The sequence below is a fragment of the Rhinopithecus bieti genome, unplaced genomic scaffold (assembly GCF_001698545.2).
Source record: "Rhinopithecus bieti isolate Rb0 unplaced genomic scaffold, ASM169854v2 scaffold_65363, whole genome shotgun sequence".
Lineage (NCBI taxonomy): Eukaryota > Metazoa > Chordata > Mammalia > Primates > Cercopithecidae > Rhinopithecus > Rhinopithecus bieti.
The window spans coordinates 76,275-93,877 of record NW_016824727.1 but is presented as its reverse complement, the minus strand read 5'-3'; the positions used below and the strand labels follow the sequence as shown (position 1 = coordinate 93,877).

Below are 17,603 nucleotides of genomic sequence, written 5' to 3'. Positions count from 1 at the left end.
CCTCTGTTAGAATGAGTATTATAAAAAACAACAAAATAACAAATGCTAGCAAGGATGTGGAGACAAAGGAACTCCTGTACACCGTTGGTGGGAATATAAATTAGTTAAGCCGTTAGAGATAACAGTATAGAAATGCCTCAAAATTAAAAGTAGATCTATCATATTTTCCAGCAATCCCACTAGTAGGTGTATACCAAAAGAAATGAAATCAGTATGTTGAAAAAACATCTGCATCCCCATGTTTATGACAGCGTTATTCACAATAGTCAAGATATAAAATCAACTTAAATGCCCATCAATGGATGAATGGATAAAGAAACTGTGGTATATATACGCAATGGAATACTATTCATCCATTTAAAAAAGATGAAATCCTGTCATTTGCAACAATGTGGATGAGCCTGAAGGACATTATGTTAAGTGAAATAAGTCAGACAGAGAATAACAAATATTGCATAATATCACTCCTATGTGCAATCTTTAAAATTTGATCTCACAGTAGTTGAAATTAGTGATTCTGGGAAGATTAGGGGAAGTGGGAGATGGGGAGAGGTTGGTCAATGGGTACAATGTTACAGGTAGATAGAAGGAATAAGTTCTGGTACTCTATTGCACAGTAGGGTGACAATAGCCAACAATAATATATTGCATAATTCAAATAGAAGAGAGGATTTTGAATGTTCTCACAACAAAGAAATGGCAAACATTTAAGGTGATGGATATGATAATTACCCTAATTTGAATAATTACACAATGTATACATGTATCAAAACATCACATTGTACCCATAAATGTGTACAATTATTTATGTGTCAATAAAAGTAATGCAGTTTAAAAAATAAAATTGCCCATTAGGATAAATAAAAGACTCCCACACAAAATTACCATTGTAGCATTTCAGAGCACAAAGAGAAGATACTTAAAGCTTATTCTGGCCAGGCGCGGTGGCTCAGGCCTGTAATCCCAGCACTTTCGGAGGCTGAGACGGGATGATCACGAGGTCAGGAGATGGAGACCATCCCGGCTAACACGGTGAAACCCCGTCTCTACTAAAATACAAAAGTTAGCCGGGCATGGTGGCGGGCGCCTGTAGTCCCAGCTACTTGGGAGGCTGAGGCTGGAGAATGGTGGGAACCCGGGAGGCCGAGCTTGCAGTGAGCCGAGATCACGCCACTCACTCCAGCCTGGGCCACAGAGCCAGACTCCATCTCAAAAAACAAACAAACAACAAAAAAAGCTTCTTCTGAGAGAAACAGGACACATACAAAAGAATGGGAATTACACTGACAATATAATTAAGCAATATTGTAAAAGATCTAAGGGAAAAATTATTTTGAACCTGGAATTTTAGTCAAACTTTGACTCAATTTTGGGGAAGAAAAAATACATTTTCAGATATAGAGGGCCTTAATAGTCACTGAATGTGTACTATAGTAAAACCAGAAACTACAGAAAAGAGGAATTTGGGAGATTCAGCAACCCAAGAGAATAATGAAGTATGAGGGGGATGTTTTTTCCTTAGTTCTTTACTGTATTTTCCAGTAATTTGATAATACACATGCATAATTTTATAATTAAAAAAGAAATTAGTTTTGACAACATGCAAGTTCCTGTTCTCACATACCTTATAGTGGAGTGACAGGTTGTAGTCAAATAAGCATAATAATACATGCAAAATTACAAACTGACCATTACTCTGAAGGAAAATTACATAATTCTATGTAAGCCTGTAATAAAAGAATCTGACCTAGACTGGGGAATCAGAGAAGGCTTCCCTAAGCAAGTACCCCTTGAATTTAGCTTTGAAACTGGGAAAATGAGGCAATGTGAGATGAAGCTGTTAGAGGTATTAGGAATCAAACCTATTGGGGCCTTCTAGTCCTTAGTAGACAGTCTGGACTTTATTCTATGTGAAATGACAGCCTCCAGTGGGTTTTAGGCTGGTGGACACTACAATCAGATCTGGAATGCAGAAATATTACACCAGTTTCTTTGTGAGTAAAAGTCTTAGAGGGGAATATGACCAGTTATAGGGAGACCTGTAAAACAAGTTTATCAGTAGCTCAGACGAGATAATGGTAACTTGGATTAAGATAGTGGTAGTAGTAATAGTGAAAAAATAGATACATTTGAAAGCTTTTAGAGCCAAAATAGGAGGCAGCTGTGCCCTTGTAGTTACCAGTGTGGGATCTGAACACATGACTACTTAGGTTCAAATACTGAGAAAATTAATCAACCTCTCTGGGCATCCATTTCCTCTCCTGCAAGACATGGATGATAATGGTTTCTACATTCATAGGGTTGTTATGAGGAATGAATGAATTAAAACTTGTAAAATACTTCGGACAGTGCTTGACATAAAACAAGTGCTCAATAAATATTAGCTATTATTGATTATATTGCCCTGGTCAGTGTCAAATTGCATATGGGAGATGAGAATGGTAACAAGGATAATTCTCGCTTGCATATTCGAAAGCAGGATGCTGCCATTCACTGTTATAAAAAACTCTGGAAGAGAAGGAAGTGATGAAAAGCGTAAATTTAGTTTTGAACATGTGGGTTTTTTGAGATATCTAGGTGGAGATGTTGAGAAAGTGATTGGCTGTATGAGCCTGGAGTTCCAGAAGAGTTCAGGAGAGGAGACAGAAGGAGCAGTCTGAGAAGTAGGAGAAAAAAACCCAGAAAGATGTTGGCACAGAGGCCAAGGGAAGAGAGAGTTTTAAGAAGAAATGAATGGTCAACAGATACAAATAAAGACTGAAAAATGTCCATTGGATTTAGCAGCATGATGGTGATTGATGACCTTGGCAAGAGCTGTTGGTTTGATAGTAGCCCAATATTCTAGATAAATTTGTTTACAAGTCAAGGTAGCAATGAAGTGTCTAAGGTCAATTTGTCCATTCTGTCCTAGCAAGTGTTTTCCGTTTCAAATTCTCTACTTCTTAGCCATACGTGTCTTATTCCTACTTTACAGGTCTGATTGGATGCCACAGGAAATCAGTCTATTGGCATGTGATTGGAATGGGCACCACTCCTGAAGTGCACTCAATATTCCTCGAAGGTCACACATTTCTTGTGAGGAACCATCGCCAGGCCTCCTTGGAAATCTCGCCAATAACTTTCCTTACTGCTCAAACACTCTTGATGGACCTTGGACAGTTTCTACTGTTTTGTCATATCTCTTCCCACCAACATGGTAATATCTTGGATCTTTAAAATGAGTATTATAAATATCCAGTCCTACTTTTAATAGAATTTACTGGACAATGTACAGGAATATAATGTGTTGCTGAAGGGGGCATTTTAGAGTTGCTGTGTTAGACTTCAACCAAGATCCCCTAGTTTCTAGCTTCCAGTGTAAAGTTTTTACCTTGACTATAAAAGGGCTGGAGTATTAGTAGGACTCGGATTTTTAGTTAAATGTCTGTGATGGAGAAAAGATGGCTTATGGATGACTGAGATGGGAAAATGAGGAGAATAGTATGCCCTTGGTTTCTCAGCCTTATCCCATTAACTATGCTCCAATATTGAGAGAGGAACTGCAGGTTGTAGCTGAAGAGATTTTTTTTTTTTTTGAGAAATCTAGGGAAATGGAAAAAAGGCGTTGCCCAGGTTGCAACTGTAAGGGCTTCAGTATATCAGTAGTAATGCCCAGAGCAGTAAATAGCAAATATGACGGGCTATTGTAGAGCAAGCTTGACTTCACACACCAGACAGCTAGAGGCACTCTGTAGATACCTGGCAGTATATACTGAGGGCAGGTCAGGAGCTAGTGAATTTTAGGACAATTAACATGGGATTGAAAGCTGGTCAGCATATGTGAAGCACCACATGAGGTTTTCAAGGACTATTTGGTGGGAACTTTGCAAAGGGTCAAAGGTTCTGTGTAAGCAAATTAGGATGATGGTAATTACAGTTTTAAATTATTGTTAATGTAACTTTATTTGTAACTGCTAGTTGTGCAAATTCATATTGCATCATCATTTCACCCCAATTTTCCTTACTTTTGTATTTATTCTGCTAACTCTTAATCTTGGATCAATCTAATAACCCTCTTTCTCTACCCCTCTTGTGGCCATTGAAGGCTTAGTCAGTTTGTGCTGCAATAACAGAATACCACAGAATGAGTAATTTATAATGGACAGAAACTTATTGGCTCACAGTTCTGGGGGCTGGGAGGTCCAATATCAAGTTGCCAGCAACTAGCAAAGGCCTTCTTGCTGCGTCTTGACATGGTGGAAGGCATTACATGACAAAAGGGCAAAGAAAGGGTGAGAGAGAGAGAGAGCAAAAGGAGGGTGAACTCACTCCTGTGATAATGAATCCACTCCCATGAACCCTTTCCCCAGATAACTGCATTAGTCCATTCATGAGGGTGGAACCCTTGTGACCTAAACACCTTTATATATTCACCTCTCAACACCATCACAATGATAATTAAATTTCAATGTGAGTTTTGGAGGGGACAGACATTCAAACCATAGCAAGAGCTGTTGGAGAAAAATGTCAGAGAGGCCTAATCTTTTATATTTAACAGCATTTCTTTCTTCCTAGTACTCTCATATTAATGTTCTCCTCAGGTTCCTTGGTTGACTTAGAAAAGAGATTTGATCTTGCCATGTATCCACCATTTTCCTCCTTATGTTCTATTAGTGACCTTGTTTATAGTCCTCTGTAGTGATTAAGAATAGAAATCTCTTTTCCCCATCCATCACATAATATTTATGGAATTTTGACAAGACCTTAGTGGACAAAAAGTGTCATACTGAATGAGTAACAGGAAGTTGATGCACAAACAAAATTCTTGCAGGCACAGAGGAATAGGTCATTTACTTGTATATGATCATTGTCAATCAATCATTGTCCAGTTGGAGCCTGATTCAGTTTAACAGTTTATTTTTTGTTTTGTTTTTTTACTTTCACAGATTCTATCCACTGATTTTAATCTTTATTTTTCAGAAAAATAATGCTTTATCTTATTGAACCTCAGACAAAACACTTCGTTTTTAGATGCAGACTGAATTATGTTTAAGGCTACATGAACCTCAGACTAGTTGTTTGCTGCTCCTAAAACCTGCCCTGTTCCTCGTAATCAAGTAAACAGGTCTCCCTTCTTAGAAGTATTTGATCTTCAAAATTGCCCTGTGTTATAAATACAGCAGGAATTATTATTGTCCATTTCATAAACCATAAAGATGAGACTGAGAATGTTGAATAGATTTGCTATAGGGTTTACAACTAGTCACAGGCAGACATGCTCTTAAAATACATATCTCCTTGATTTTAAGTTGTATCTTGTCATGTTTTATGAACTTGGAACATGTCTTAAAGTTTATATCTACACTAACATTTTCCCAATAAGCTGTTATTAAATCAATGATTTGTATTATAATCCAATAGGGTAAATATAGAAATCATTAGGTGACTATGGGGATGGGGAGCTGGTCTGGTCTAGGCTTCGAAATGCTGAAAATATGCAGTTCTTCAAGTCTCTTTGTTTATCATTTGGCTGTAGGGGAATGATAGGCTCAAAACCAGTTCCAGAAGGGAAATAGTAATACATATATAAGAGCAAATGAATAACTTTTGAAAAGGAGGTAAAACATATATAGAGAAGGGTCAGGCAGAAGGGAAATGGTGAGTGCAAAGACCAGAGGAAGAAACAAGCAAGTACCAGATAATTCATGTAGAGATAAGTGTATATAGGAAAGTGGCAAGAAGGGAAAGTGATATGGAAAGGGGGGTGCTTAGGGGAGAGCCTGGAAGGCCTAATAAGAGAGAAAGAGTCCTGAAAATTAAGGTAAGTGATATAGTTTGGATATTTGTCTTCACTGAAATCTCGTGTTGAATTGTAATTTCCAGTGCTGGAGGTGGGGTCTGGTGGCAGATGTTTGGATCATGGGGGTGAATCCCTCATGGCTTGATGCTGTCTTCATGATAGTGAGTTCTCATGATATTTGGTCATTCAGAAATGTGTGACAACTTGCACTCTCTGTCTTGCTCCTGCTTTCACCATGTGACATGTCTCCTCCCCTTCACCTACCCCATGATTGTAAGCTTCCTGAGACCTCCCTGAAGTCAAGCAGATGCCAGCACCATGCTTCCCATATAGCCTGCAGAACTATGAGCCAATTCAATCTCTTCTTTATAAATTACCCAGTCTCTGGTATTTCTTTATAGCAATGCAAGAACAGCCTAATACAGCGGGACACTCTGACATTGTTTGGTTTGTCTGACTCCAGATGGCATGGAAGCTTATGTCAAAGTAGACAGTTGCCCAGAGGAACCCCAACTACGAATGAAAAATAATGAAGAAGCGGAAGACTATGATGATGATCTTGCTGATTCTGAAATGGATGTGGTCAGGTTTGATGATGACAACTCTCCTTCCTTTATCCAAATTCGCTCAGTTGCCAAGAAGCATCCTAAAACTTGGGTACATTACATTGCTGCTGAAGAGGAGGTCTGGGACTATGCTCCCTCAGTCCTCGCCCCTGATGACAGGTAAGCACTTTTTGACTATTGGTACTCTCTCTTCCCCATACTCAAAAAGTTCTTACCAGTTATTCAAACCAACAAATCCTGAAGCCATGTTTAAGGTTAGGTACGGGTATGGAATCAAATGGCAAGAGTATTTTTTTTTTATTATACTTTAAGTTCTAGAGTACATGTGCACAACGTGCAGGTTTGTTACATATGTATACTTGTGCCATGTTGGTGTGCTGCACCCATCAACTCATCAGCACCCATCAACTCGTCATTTACATCAGGTATAACTCCCAGTGCAGTCCCTCCCCCCTCCCCATAATAGGCCCCGGTGTGTGATGTTCTCCTTCCCGAGTCCAAGTGATCTCATTGTTCAGTTCCCACCTATGAGTGAGAACATGCGGTGTTTGGTTTTCTGTTCTTGCGATAGTTTGCTGAGAATGATGGTTTCCAGCTGCATCCATGTCCCTACAAAGGACGCAAACTCATCCTTTTTTATGGCTGCATAGTATTCCATGGTGTATATGTGCCACATTTTCTTAATCCAGTCTGTCACAGATGGACATTTGGGTTGATTCCAAGTCTTTGCTATTGTGAATAGTGCCGCAATAAACATACGTGTGCATGTGTCTTTGTAGTAGAATAATTTATAATCCTTTGGGTATATACCCAGTAGTGGGATGGCTGGGTCATATGGTACATCTAGTTCTAGATCCTTGAGGAATTGCCATACTGTTTTCCATAATGGTTGAACTAGTTTACAATCCCACCAACAGTGTAAAAGTGTTCCTATTTCTCCACATCCTCTCCAACACCTGTTGTTTCCTGACTTCTTAATGATTGCCATTCTAACTGGTGTGAGATGGTATCTCATTGTGGTTTTGATTTGCATTTCTCTGATGGCGAGTGATGATGAGCATTTTTTCATGTGTCTGTTGGCTGTATGAATGTCTTCTTTTGAGAAATGTCTGTTCATATCCTTTGCCCACTTTTTGATGGGGTTGTTTGTTTTTTTCTTGTATATTTGTTTGAGTTCTTTGTAGATTCTGGATATTAGCCCTTTGTCAGATGAATAGATTGCAACAATTTTCTCCCATTCTGTAGGTTGCCTGTTCACTCTGATGGTAGTTTCTTTTGCTGTGCAGAAGCTCTTTAGTTTAATTAGATCCAATTTGTCAATTTTGGCTTTTTTTGCCGTTGCTTTTGGTGTTTTAGACATGAAGTCCTTGCCCATGCCTATGTCCTGAATGGTATTACCTAGGTTTTCTTCTAGGGTTTTTATGGTATTAGGTCTGCATTTGGAAACTAACATAGCAGAGCATCAGAGAAGCTTGTATTTTTCTCACTCCTTGCCTTGATTGAATCATATAAGCTGTTTTAGAGTTGGATTTGAGCCTACCTAGAGTTTTTCTTCCCAACCTCGCATCTTTTTTTTCTCTTATACAGAAGTTATAAAAGTCAGTATTTGAACAATGGCTCTCAGCGGATTGGTAGGAAGTACAAAAAAGTCCGATTTATGGCATACACAGATGAAACCTTTAAGACTCGTGAAGCTATTCAGTATGAATCAGGAATCTTGGGACCTTTACTTTATGGGGAAGTTGGAGACACACTGTTGGTAAGTTGAGGAAAAGATTTAAGGTCTGGTAAGAAGAAAAAGTCTGGAGAGTTTTGAGTTTCTAAAATACTTCATAATTCAGCCTTGTCTCCAATGGACATGATCTTTTAAAAGCTATAAATGTTACACAAATAATAGCTGATTGCACGTATTTGAAATATGAGTATATAGAATAAAATCTAATGTCACCTATTAAACTCGACACTCCTTTGAAATACTGCGTAGACTTTGATACATATCCTTCCAGATCTTTCCCCATTAATTATATCGTATAGGAGTCAGCAGACTATGGCCTATGAACCAAATTTGGCTTGTGGTCTGCTTTTGAATAGTCTATGAGCTTAGATGAGATTTTACATTTTTGAAATATTGCAAAGAAAAGAAAAAATGAGCATGGGAGGAAGGGGAGGAGAAGGTGGAGGAGGAAGAGAATATGTGACAGAGGCTAAATAGGGCTTACAATTTTAGAGTATTTACTATCCAGCCTTTTCCAAAAAATGCTTGCTTGCCCCTGATCTAGGATATTAAGAATGAGTATGGTGTAAGTAACAGAATACTCAATGGACAGTGGTTTAAATAAATAAGGGTTTATTTTCTTCACAAGAAATTTGAAGATAGGTCGTTGGTTGCATAAATTCAGTTGCTCAAGAATGTCATGAACAGCACTGGTTTTTAGATGTGGAGTTTTTTTAGATACTGCCAAACTGACTTTCAGCAATTTTGTACCAATTTATATCCCCTACCATAAGTATCTGACTGCCCTTTTCCCCACACCATTGCCAACAACATATATTATAAACCTTCGGAAAAAGTTTTCAATTTGATGAGCAAAATGTTTATATGTTGTCTTCATTTGCATTTCCCTGGCTAGTAGTCAAATTGCATATTGTTTCATGTTTGTTGGCTATTTGTATAATTCCCTCTGTGAATTGCCTGCTTGTAAATTTTGTCCAGTTTTCTATTTGGGTAGTCGTCTTTTGCTTATGTATTTGTAAAAGGCCTTGATAGATTATGGATATTGACACACTGTTATTTATCTTTCAAATGGTTTCCTCACATTGTCACTTGTACTTTTTGTCACTCCTTTACGATATTTTTTTGTCCTTCAAAGATTTTTGATCTTTATATTGTCAAAACCTCCTATCTTTTATCAGTCTTTTCATTTAACTTTCTCTGGATCTTTTTCACTTTTGTTTTCTGCCTGAGAATATCTTTGCCAGCTCCAAGAAATTATAAAAATAGTCTCTATTTTATTCTCTTACTTGTATAGCTTTATTTTTACAGTGAACAATCTAATTGCCCTGGAAGTAACTTTTGGATATAGTGCATAATTCAAATAGAAATTTTCCCAAATGGCAGCTCACATAACCAATCCTTTTTTCATTAATTTGAAAATGTCTTCTTTATCATATACTAAATTGCTAAAATCTTGGATTTTTAATTCTCCTTAACTAATCTGTTGCCACACTGTTTTAATGACTTCAACTTTGTAATATGTTTGATATCTATATGACACCTTCTTTCATTGTACTTCTTCAAAATTTTATTAGCTATTGTACAATTTTCTTCATAAATTTTGTTTACATATTTTCTTTTATTGATTTTTTTGAAGATTGTATACTTTTATTTTTATTCATTAATTTTAAAAATGCATAATGACACAATAATTGTACATACTTATAGGTGTGTATTTTGAGTTACTTTTACTGGCTAATTTAAAAATGGGTAAACAAGAGTATACAATAAAATGTAAATTTTCCTCCCTCTTGAACTTCCAAACCCATAGTCTGACAGACAGTCATTGCTCCACAGCAAGGGAGTGGGTTTGTATACTCCCCTCCAGAAATAGTGCATACATGTATGAATGTATGTGTGTATGTGTGTGTGTATGTGTGTGTGTGTGCGTGTGAGTGTGTTTCACACAAAAACAAGAGCAGTGTAAATTAGTCTGTACCTTGATTTTTAAAAAGTAACAATATATTTTGAATTAGCCGGGCATGGTGGTGCATGCCTGTAGTCCCAGCTACTCTGGAGGCTGAGGCAGGAGAATCGCTTGAATCTGGGAGGCGGAGGTTGCAGTGAGCTGAGATCACACCACTGCACTCCACCCTGGGCAACAGAGCAAGACTCTGTCTAAAATAATAATAATAATAAAAGTAACAATATATTTTGGATATCATTTCATGTCAACATGTAAAGATCTACCTCATTCTTTGATTTATTCAGGTTATGCTCTGGATACCTTGCTGAATCCTACACTTAAACATTAACTCAAAATGGATCAAAGATAAAATGTAAGAGCTAAAACTATAAAATTATAAGAAAATAACAGAATAAATCTTTGTGATCCTGAATTAGACAATGGTTTATTGGATATGACACCAAAACCAACAAGCAACAAAAGAAAAACATAGATAATTGTGGTTCATCATACTCAAAAACTTTTGTGCTTCAAAGGATGCCCAGAAAATGCAAAGACAATGCATAGAACTGGAGAAAATGCTTGCAAATTTTTTATCTGATAAGGATGTAGTATTCAAAATATATAAAGGACTCTTTCAACTCAATAATAAATAGGCAAATGACCCAAATGAAAAATGAGCAAAGGGTTTATACAGACATTTCTCCAAAGGTTATATACAAAGTGTCCAATAAGCAGTTGAAAAAATGCTGCATGTCAGGGAAATGAAAATTCAAACCCCAGTGCAATACCACTTCACGACCACTAGAATAAGTATAATCAAGAAGACAGATGTTAAGTGTTGGTGAGGACATGGAGAAATTGTAGCCCTCATCAATTTATGAAGGGAATGCAAAATAGTGAAGCCACTTTGGAAAACAGCTTGGCCATTCCTCAAAATGTTCAAAATGGAGTTATTACATGACCTGGCACTTCCACTCCTAGAGATATACCTAAGGGAAATGGAAACATAGGTACCCACAAAGATTTGTATGCACATGTTCATAGTCCCACTAGTAATAATAGCCCCACACTGAAAACCATTCAAACATTCACCAAATGGTGAATGGATAAATAAAATGTGGTATATCCATATAATTGGAATTCTATTCAACAATTAAAAGAAAAGAACTAATTATACACGATAAATATAGATGAAACTCAAAACATTGTAAGTTAAAGAAGTCAGACAAAAGACTTACATATTGCATGATTTAACTTATATAAAATATACAGAAAAGACCAATTTATACAGCAGAAATCTCTTCAGTGATTGCCAGGGACTGGGAGTGGAAGCAGGGAATGCCTGCAACCCAGCATGCAGAATCTTTCTGGGGTAATGGAAATATTCTAATTCTGGATTGTGGCAATGATTGCACAACTCCATACATTTACTAAAAACCATTTAATTGTATACTTATAATGTGTGAATTTTGCAGCATATAAATTATTCTTCAATAAACATTTTAAGTGGACAAATAATCAGACAAAAGCAGACTATATTCAAAGAAATGATAATTAAACTGTTATGATTATTAATGTAGTATGCTTAATTACCTCTACATTTAATGGTTAAAACAAGAGCTGTTTTATTATTCTTATAGATTATTTGTGTCAGGAGTTCAGGCTCAGCTGGGCAGTTATTTATCATTGACCAAGGTCACTTGATGTTGATCAGTGGATCTCGAGGGACCAAGACAGCTTCACTCATATATCTGGTACCTGAATAGCAATGACTTGACAATTAGAACTACCAACCAGAACACCTACATGTTGTCTGTCCGTGTTGCTTGGCTTCTTCACACTGTGGCAGCCTCAGGGTAGTGGGACTTCTTATATGGTGACTCAAGGCTCTAACTGTGTATTCTAGTTAACAAAGCAGAAAATGCCTCACTTTTTGCAGTCAGCATCAGAAGTCACACAGCACTTTATGCTATAATCTGTTAGTTGAAAGCAGCCAAAACCCACCTCGAATCAAGAAGAAGGAAAATTTGGTCTACTTCTTGATGAGAGAAGGGCCAAAGAATTGCAGATCATGTTTTAAATTGCCACATAGACTGATAGCTTACTTCTCTAGAGCAAAAAAGAAAGTAAGAAGACAATGAAATCATATCTTTCATGAGTTAAAAGAAAATATCAACCTAGCAAGAATTGCCATTTTATTGGCAATTTATATCAATAATTCAATAAATAAAATAACTTTATATTAAATTAAATGTAAGAGTATTAAAAAATGAAAGATCAATTATTTTTTTATTAGGCTAGCATAGCATTTGTTATAAACTGGACCTGTGTTACCATGAGAAAGAAAATTAAAAATTACAGACGCAATTATTTCATTATAAACATGGGTTCAAAAAATCCTAAACAAAATTTTATAAACCTAATACAGCAATATATTAAAAAGATAATACATATTATGAAGTTGACTTATCCCAGGAGTACTAGATTAACATTAGAAAATCAAATATGGCAATCTACCATATTAACACATAAAAGGAAAAATATAATTTGATAATTCCAATAGCTTCAGAAAAGCATTTGTCAAAATTCAACATCCATTCATAATAAAAACTCACAGGAAATTGGGATTACAAGGAAATAATTATCATTATCCTGAGAAAGATCTGCAACAAACTTGTAACCATTGTACTTGGTGGTGACAGTCAGAAATCCTTCTGTTTAAGATTAGGACAAGACACAGGTGACAGATATCACCATCTCTACTTAATATTATATTGGAAATCCTAGTGAGTATTCTTAGGGCGAAATAAATGGAAAAAAAGCATTTTAATATTGGAAAGAAACAAAACTGCTGTTATTTGAAGTATCATTCTGCTGCTTAGATGCAGGTAAGGAATCGGCTGCTTCATGGGCTTACCAAATGACTGGGTTTTAAGATAAGAGCAGAAGTAGAAGTTGTATTTTTATCCTCATATCACACACCTCAGATCTGGAGGTGGGATTGATATTTTAAGGGTTCTTCACTGCAGCTTCCATGTTATTGCTCTTCCTCTCTCTCTCTCTCTCTCTGTCTCTCGATAGGGTCTCATTCTGTCCCCCAGGCTGGAGTGCTGTGGTGTGATCACAGCTCACTACTGCAGCCTCGACTTCCTGGGCTCAAGTGATCCTCCCACCTCAGCCTCCCAAGTAGCTGGGACTACAGGCATGCACCACCATGCCCAGCTAATTTTTAAATTTTTTGTAGAGATGAGGTCTCACTATGTTACCCAGGTTGGTCTTGAAATCCTGGGCTCAAACGATCCTCCTGCCTTAGCCTCCCAAAGTACTGGCACAAGCCACTGCATGTAGGCCTTTGTTTTCTTTTAAAGCTGGTGCAATCAGGCAATACCACCTGCCACCCTTGCTTAATACTGTAATCAACTGTCCTCTTGGTCATGCCTGCTCATTCACTGAAGATTTTATCTCCTGAAACACTGTCTCTTTCTCTATTATCAGTGAATTTAATGCCCAAATAGTGAAAAAGGCTGAAAGGAAGCAGTGTCCTCAGCAGACATCCAAATTTCAATTAGTGTGAGAAGGTGCAGAGAACACTTCCTGAAGCAATTGAAACAATTTTTAAAGAAATGGAAAGGGGCCTTTAGAGAGAAACCTAAGTACTGTCAGCCCTCCACATTGTCAACTGAAGAATCATAAGTTGGTAAATTTGGAGTGGAAAGGGTTGCGGGCTGGGAAGTGTAGCCTCTGGCAGCAACTGGAAGCAAGCACTTTGAAGAAGGAAGGATGAGTTAGGGATTTATGCTGAATGAGTTGGCTAAGTATACATATTTAACAGGTTCCAGGAAGAGCTGTGAATATTTATGATGGGGCACATGCAAACATGCATATTACATACATTCCATGTTCACTTTGGGGTGGCGACTTAACATTTAGATGCATGAAAATTAGGCTGTATATGTCAAAAGATGAAACAGGACACAGAGGCAGCCTCTGTAAACTGGCCAGAGCCAGTCCATGGTCAGTGGTCTGTCATCAGGAAGGAATGCTGGTCAGTCGTTGTGTCAAAACTGCACAAAGGGAGGGGAATCCAGCACGTCTTCAGAAAGGACTGGTTTATGTTTAACCGTTAAGAAAGTCTAACAGCAAATTAGGGAGGGAGGGAATGTAACAAGGCATGCCTGATCTCCCATCCCATCATGGTCAGAAACTCAGTTTTTAAGCCATCTCTGGTGTCTCCTCGGTTGAGAAAGGGGTCTCTTCAGTTGTTTGGGGATGTTTAAGATTTTATTTTTATTTTTCAGTATCATTGGGTTTCTAGTCTCATATTCAAACAACCATCAATTGAAAGTATTCAAAAAACAACCCAAAACAATAAAAGATAATAATACAACAATAAATAATAATACAAAGAAACAATACAGTATAACAACTATTTGCATAGCATTTACATTATATTATGTACTATAAGAAATCTAGACATGAGTTAAAGTACATGAGAGGATGTGCATAGGTTATATGCAAATACTACATCATTTTACATTAGAGACTTGAGCATCACAGATTTTGGTATCTGCGGGGGTCCTGGAACCAATCCCCCCTGCATGCCAAGGGACAATTTCATGAAAAGACCAAATATTTTGAGTTTTATCTAGCCTCAAATTACTATAATGTAGATAGAGGCTGCTTTTATTTATCTGGAGTTAGACCACAGTTTTCTTCTTGATCCTAGTTGTTTTAGGATTTGATCTTAGATCTCACTTATACTTTCAGATTATATTTAAGAATCAAGCAAGCAGACCATATAACATCTACCCTCACGGAATCACTGATGTCCGTCCTTTGTATTCAAGGAGATTACCAAAAGGTAAGTATTCCCTCGATTTACAGCTCTTTTTTACCTGTAGATACAGATTAAATCAGTATCATCAATAACAACTAAAATCATGTTGGTCCTTTCTCCAACTGTTGGCTGGACCTCAAGCTCCAGTCTAAAGTTATAAAAATCAATTATAGGAATCCTCAGGTGATGTTTCATGTAAATTAGTGAAGAGTCACCTGATGTGTTTTTCCTATTACCTAGTGGTGATGTTCAAATATTGCACAGCCAATTAGATTGTCTCTTTTCCACTGCAACTACTATAAATGCCCTAAAATCTTGAAGCTGATTCTTCCGGCACTTAAGATAAATTTTTTTTCTGAGTACAGTTTTCAGCTACGTTCCACACCTTTGGTATCTAGTGTGGTATTCCACACTTTGGGTATCTAGTTTGATATTTTCAGGATTCTTTGCTGCAGCTTCCATGTTATTGCTCTTCCTTGCTCTCTCGCGCTCTCTCTCTCTCTCTCTCTCTCTCTCTCTCTCTCTCTCTCGACAGGGTTTCACTCTCACTTTTGGTATCTAGTTTGATATTTTCAGGGTTCTTCACATATTCATTTCTAAATAGTTCACAACTCCAATTTTTATTTACTATATTGTTTGTTGTTTAAAGATTTATTTTTTCTTTTAGTAGATTGGATGTTATATGTATTCTTTCTATTATTTAATTTTGGATGAATATTTATCAAAATAATAGATGTGTATGCTTAAAACTGCAAAAGGACTGCCTCCCTAGAGGCATCCATTTTTAAGAATTTCTGTTTTGATTTTTGGTGGTTATCTCTACATCTCTAAAAAGTTACTTATACTGCTAACTCTTTGTTTTTCAACTTTAGACATTATATAGTTACTTTGTTTTGTGCTTCTTTCCATTCAAGTTATTTCAGTTTTATCAGTGTTTTCAGTTCCATTGGCTATCATTAGAACTTTAAAAATATACTAAACATCAACTTTTAGTAATATATTTTCAATCCATGATTGGATTTTTCCAATCATGATTGGAAAATATCTTTTGACTCCATACTTCATAAATTAAGGATATTAAAAACTGTACCCCTCACTTTTCCTTTCCCCAAACCTTTCTTTTCTCCACTGCTGCTAGCCATTCCTTTACTTTTACAAAACTAAACTTGATAACATTTACATTTTGTACCGTAATTTGAAATAACTCTTCCTTGCTTTGTCTATATATTTTTTCTAAAGCTTAAAAAATTAAAAAACAGCATTGTATTATTTTAGTATGCAAGTTTCTTTTTATAAATGTTAACTGCAGAACTAGGTAATATGCTATGATTGCTCCCTTTTCTACAGCTCAAGTGATTTTACTATTAAGATAAAATAATATGTGGAAGGAAAAAAGTTGATCTCACAGAAGTAGAGATAAAATAGTGGTTACTAGAGGCTAAAGAGGGGAAAGGGAGGGGGAAATAGGGAGACATTGGTTAATGAATGCAAAATTCCAGCTAGATAGGAGGCGTAAGTCTTAATGTTCTATAGCACTGTAGGGTGACTGTAGTCAACAATGACATATATTTTCAAATAGCTAGATGAGAGGATTTGGAATGTTCCCAACACAAAGAGATGATAAATGTTTAAGATGATGGGTATGTACTAATTACCCTGGTTTAATCATTACACATGTATACATGTATTGAAATATTACTCTGTACCCCATAAATATGTGCAATTATCATGTGTCAATTAAAAAATAAAAAGATCAAATAGATTCTCCTTCATTATTCCTCATCAGTAGTTTGATATCATGCTCAATTTTAGCTTTTATATTAGGACCATATTGATCTTATAATTTTGTGTCTGTATCCTGAAGTAAGACTTTGTTTTCTTTTATTAGGAAAAGAAATGTATGCTTCTTCAACCCTATTTCTTAGGCCCTTCAGCTTCTTAATCATTCTGTTTATTGCTTGGTATCCAAATCTTTTATTTATTTATTTATTTTTTGAGAGAGGGTCTCGCTCTGTCACCCAGGCTGGAGTACAGTGGCACGATCTTGGCTCACTGCAACCTCCACCTCCCAGGCTCAGGCTATCCTCCCACCTCAGCCTCCTGAGTAGCTGGGACCATGCCCAGCTAATTTTTTTAAATTTTTTTTTAATTTTTTGTAGAAATGGGATGTTACCTTGTTGCCCAGGCTGGTCTCGAACTCCTGAGCTCGAGCAATCTGCTTGCCTTAGCCTCCCAAAGTGCTGGAACCAAATCTTTTTCTTTTTAAAGACATTCTTGCAGTTAATAGCATTAACTTCTTTTCTCTTGTACATTTCTATTTTTTTATTTCTTCTTTTGTTTTTCTGGAAATATATTCTCAAGTAACTTCTAAATATGTGGTACACAGAGGGTGAACTTTCTGAATCCTTCAGTATCACATCATGGGCAGAAAGACTGGTTATAAAAATTTTCCCGCTGGGTGCGGTGGCTCATGCCTGTAATCCCAGCACTTTGGGAGGCCGAGGCGGGCGGATCACTTGAGGTCAGGAGTTCAAGACCAGCCTGGCCAATATGGTGAAAACTCATCTCTACTAAAAATACAAAAAAAATTAGCCGGGTACTGTGGCGTGTGCCTGTAATCCCAGATACTCAGGAGGCTGAGGCAGGAGAATTGCTTGAAACTGGGAGGTAAAGCTTGCAGTGAGCCAAGATCACGCCACTGCACTCTAGCCTGGGCAACAGAGCAAGACTGCATCTCA

At 36.9% G+C, this 17,603-nt stretch overlaps 1 protein-coding gene across 1 annotated transcript in view; it reads left to right on the top strand.

Annotated features, from left to right (window-relative positions):
• Positions 1 to 2,946: 2,946 nt before the first annotated feature.
• The window catches only part of LOC108522388 (coagulation factor VIII-like), a gene marked incomplete at its 5' end in the record, with an annotated part of 86,112 nt that continues 71,455 nt past the window's right edge, over positions 2,947 to 17,603 (top strand). The window contains 4 exon segments of the mRNA XM_017862523.1: positions 2,947 to 3,196; positions 6,243 to 6,504; positions 7,933 to 8,104; positions 14,796 to 14,889. Of these exon segments, the coding sequence (XP_017718012.1) occupies positions 2,947 to 3,196; positions 6,243 to 6,504; positions 7,933 to 8,104; positions 14,796 to 14,889 (778 nt within the window).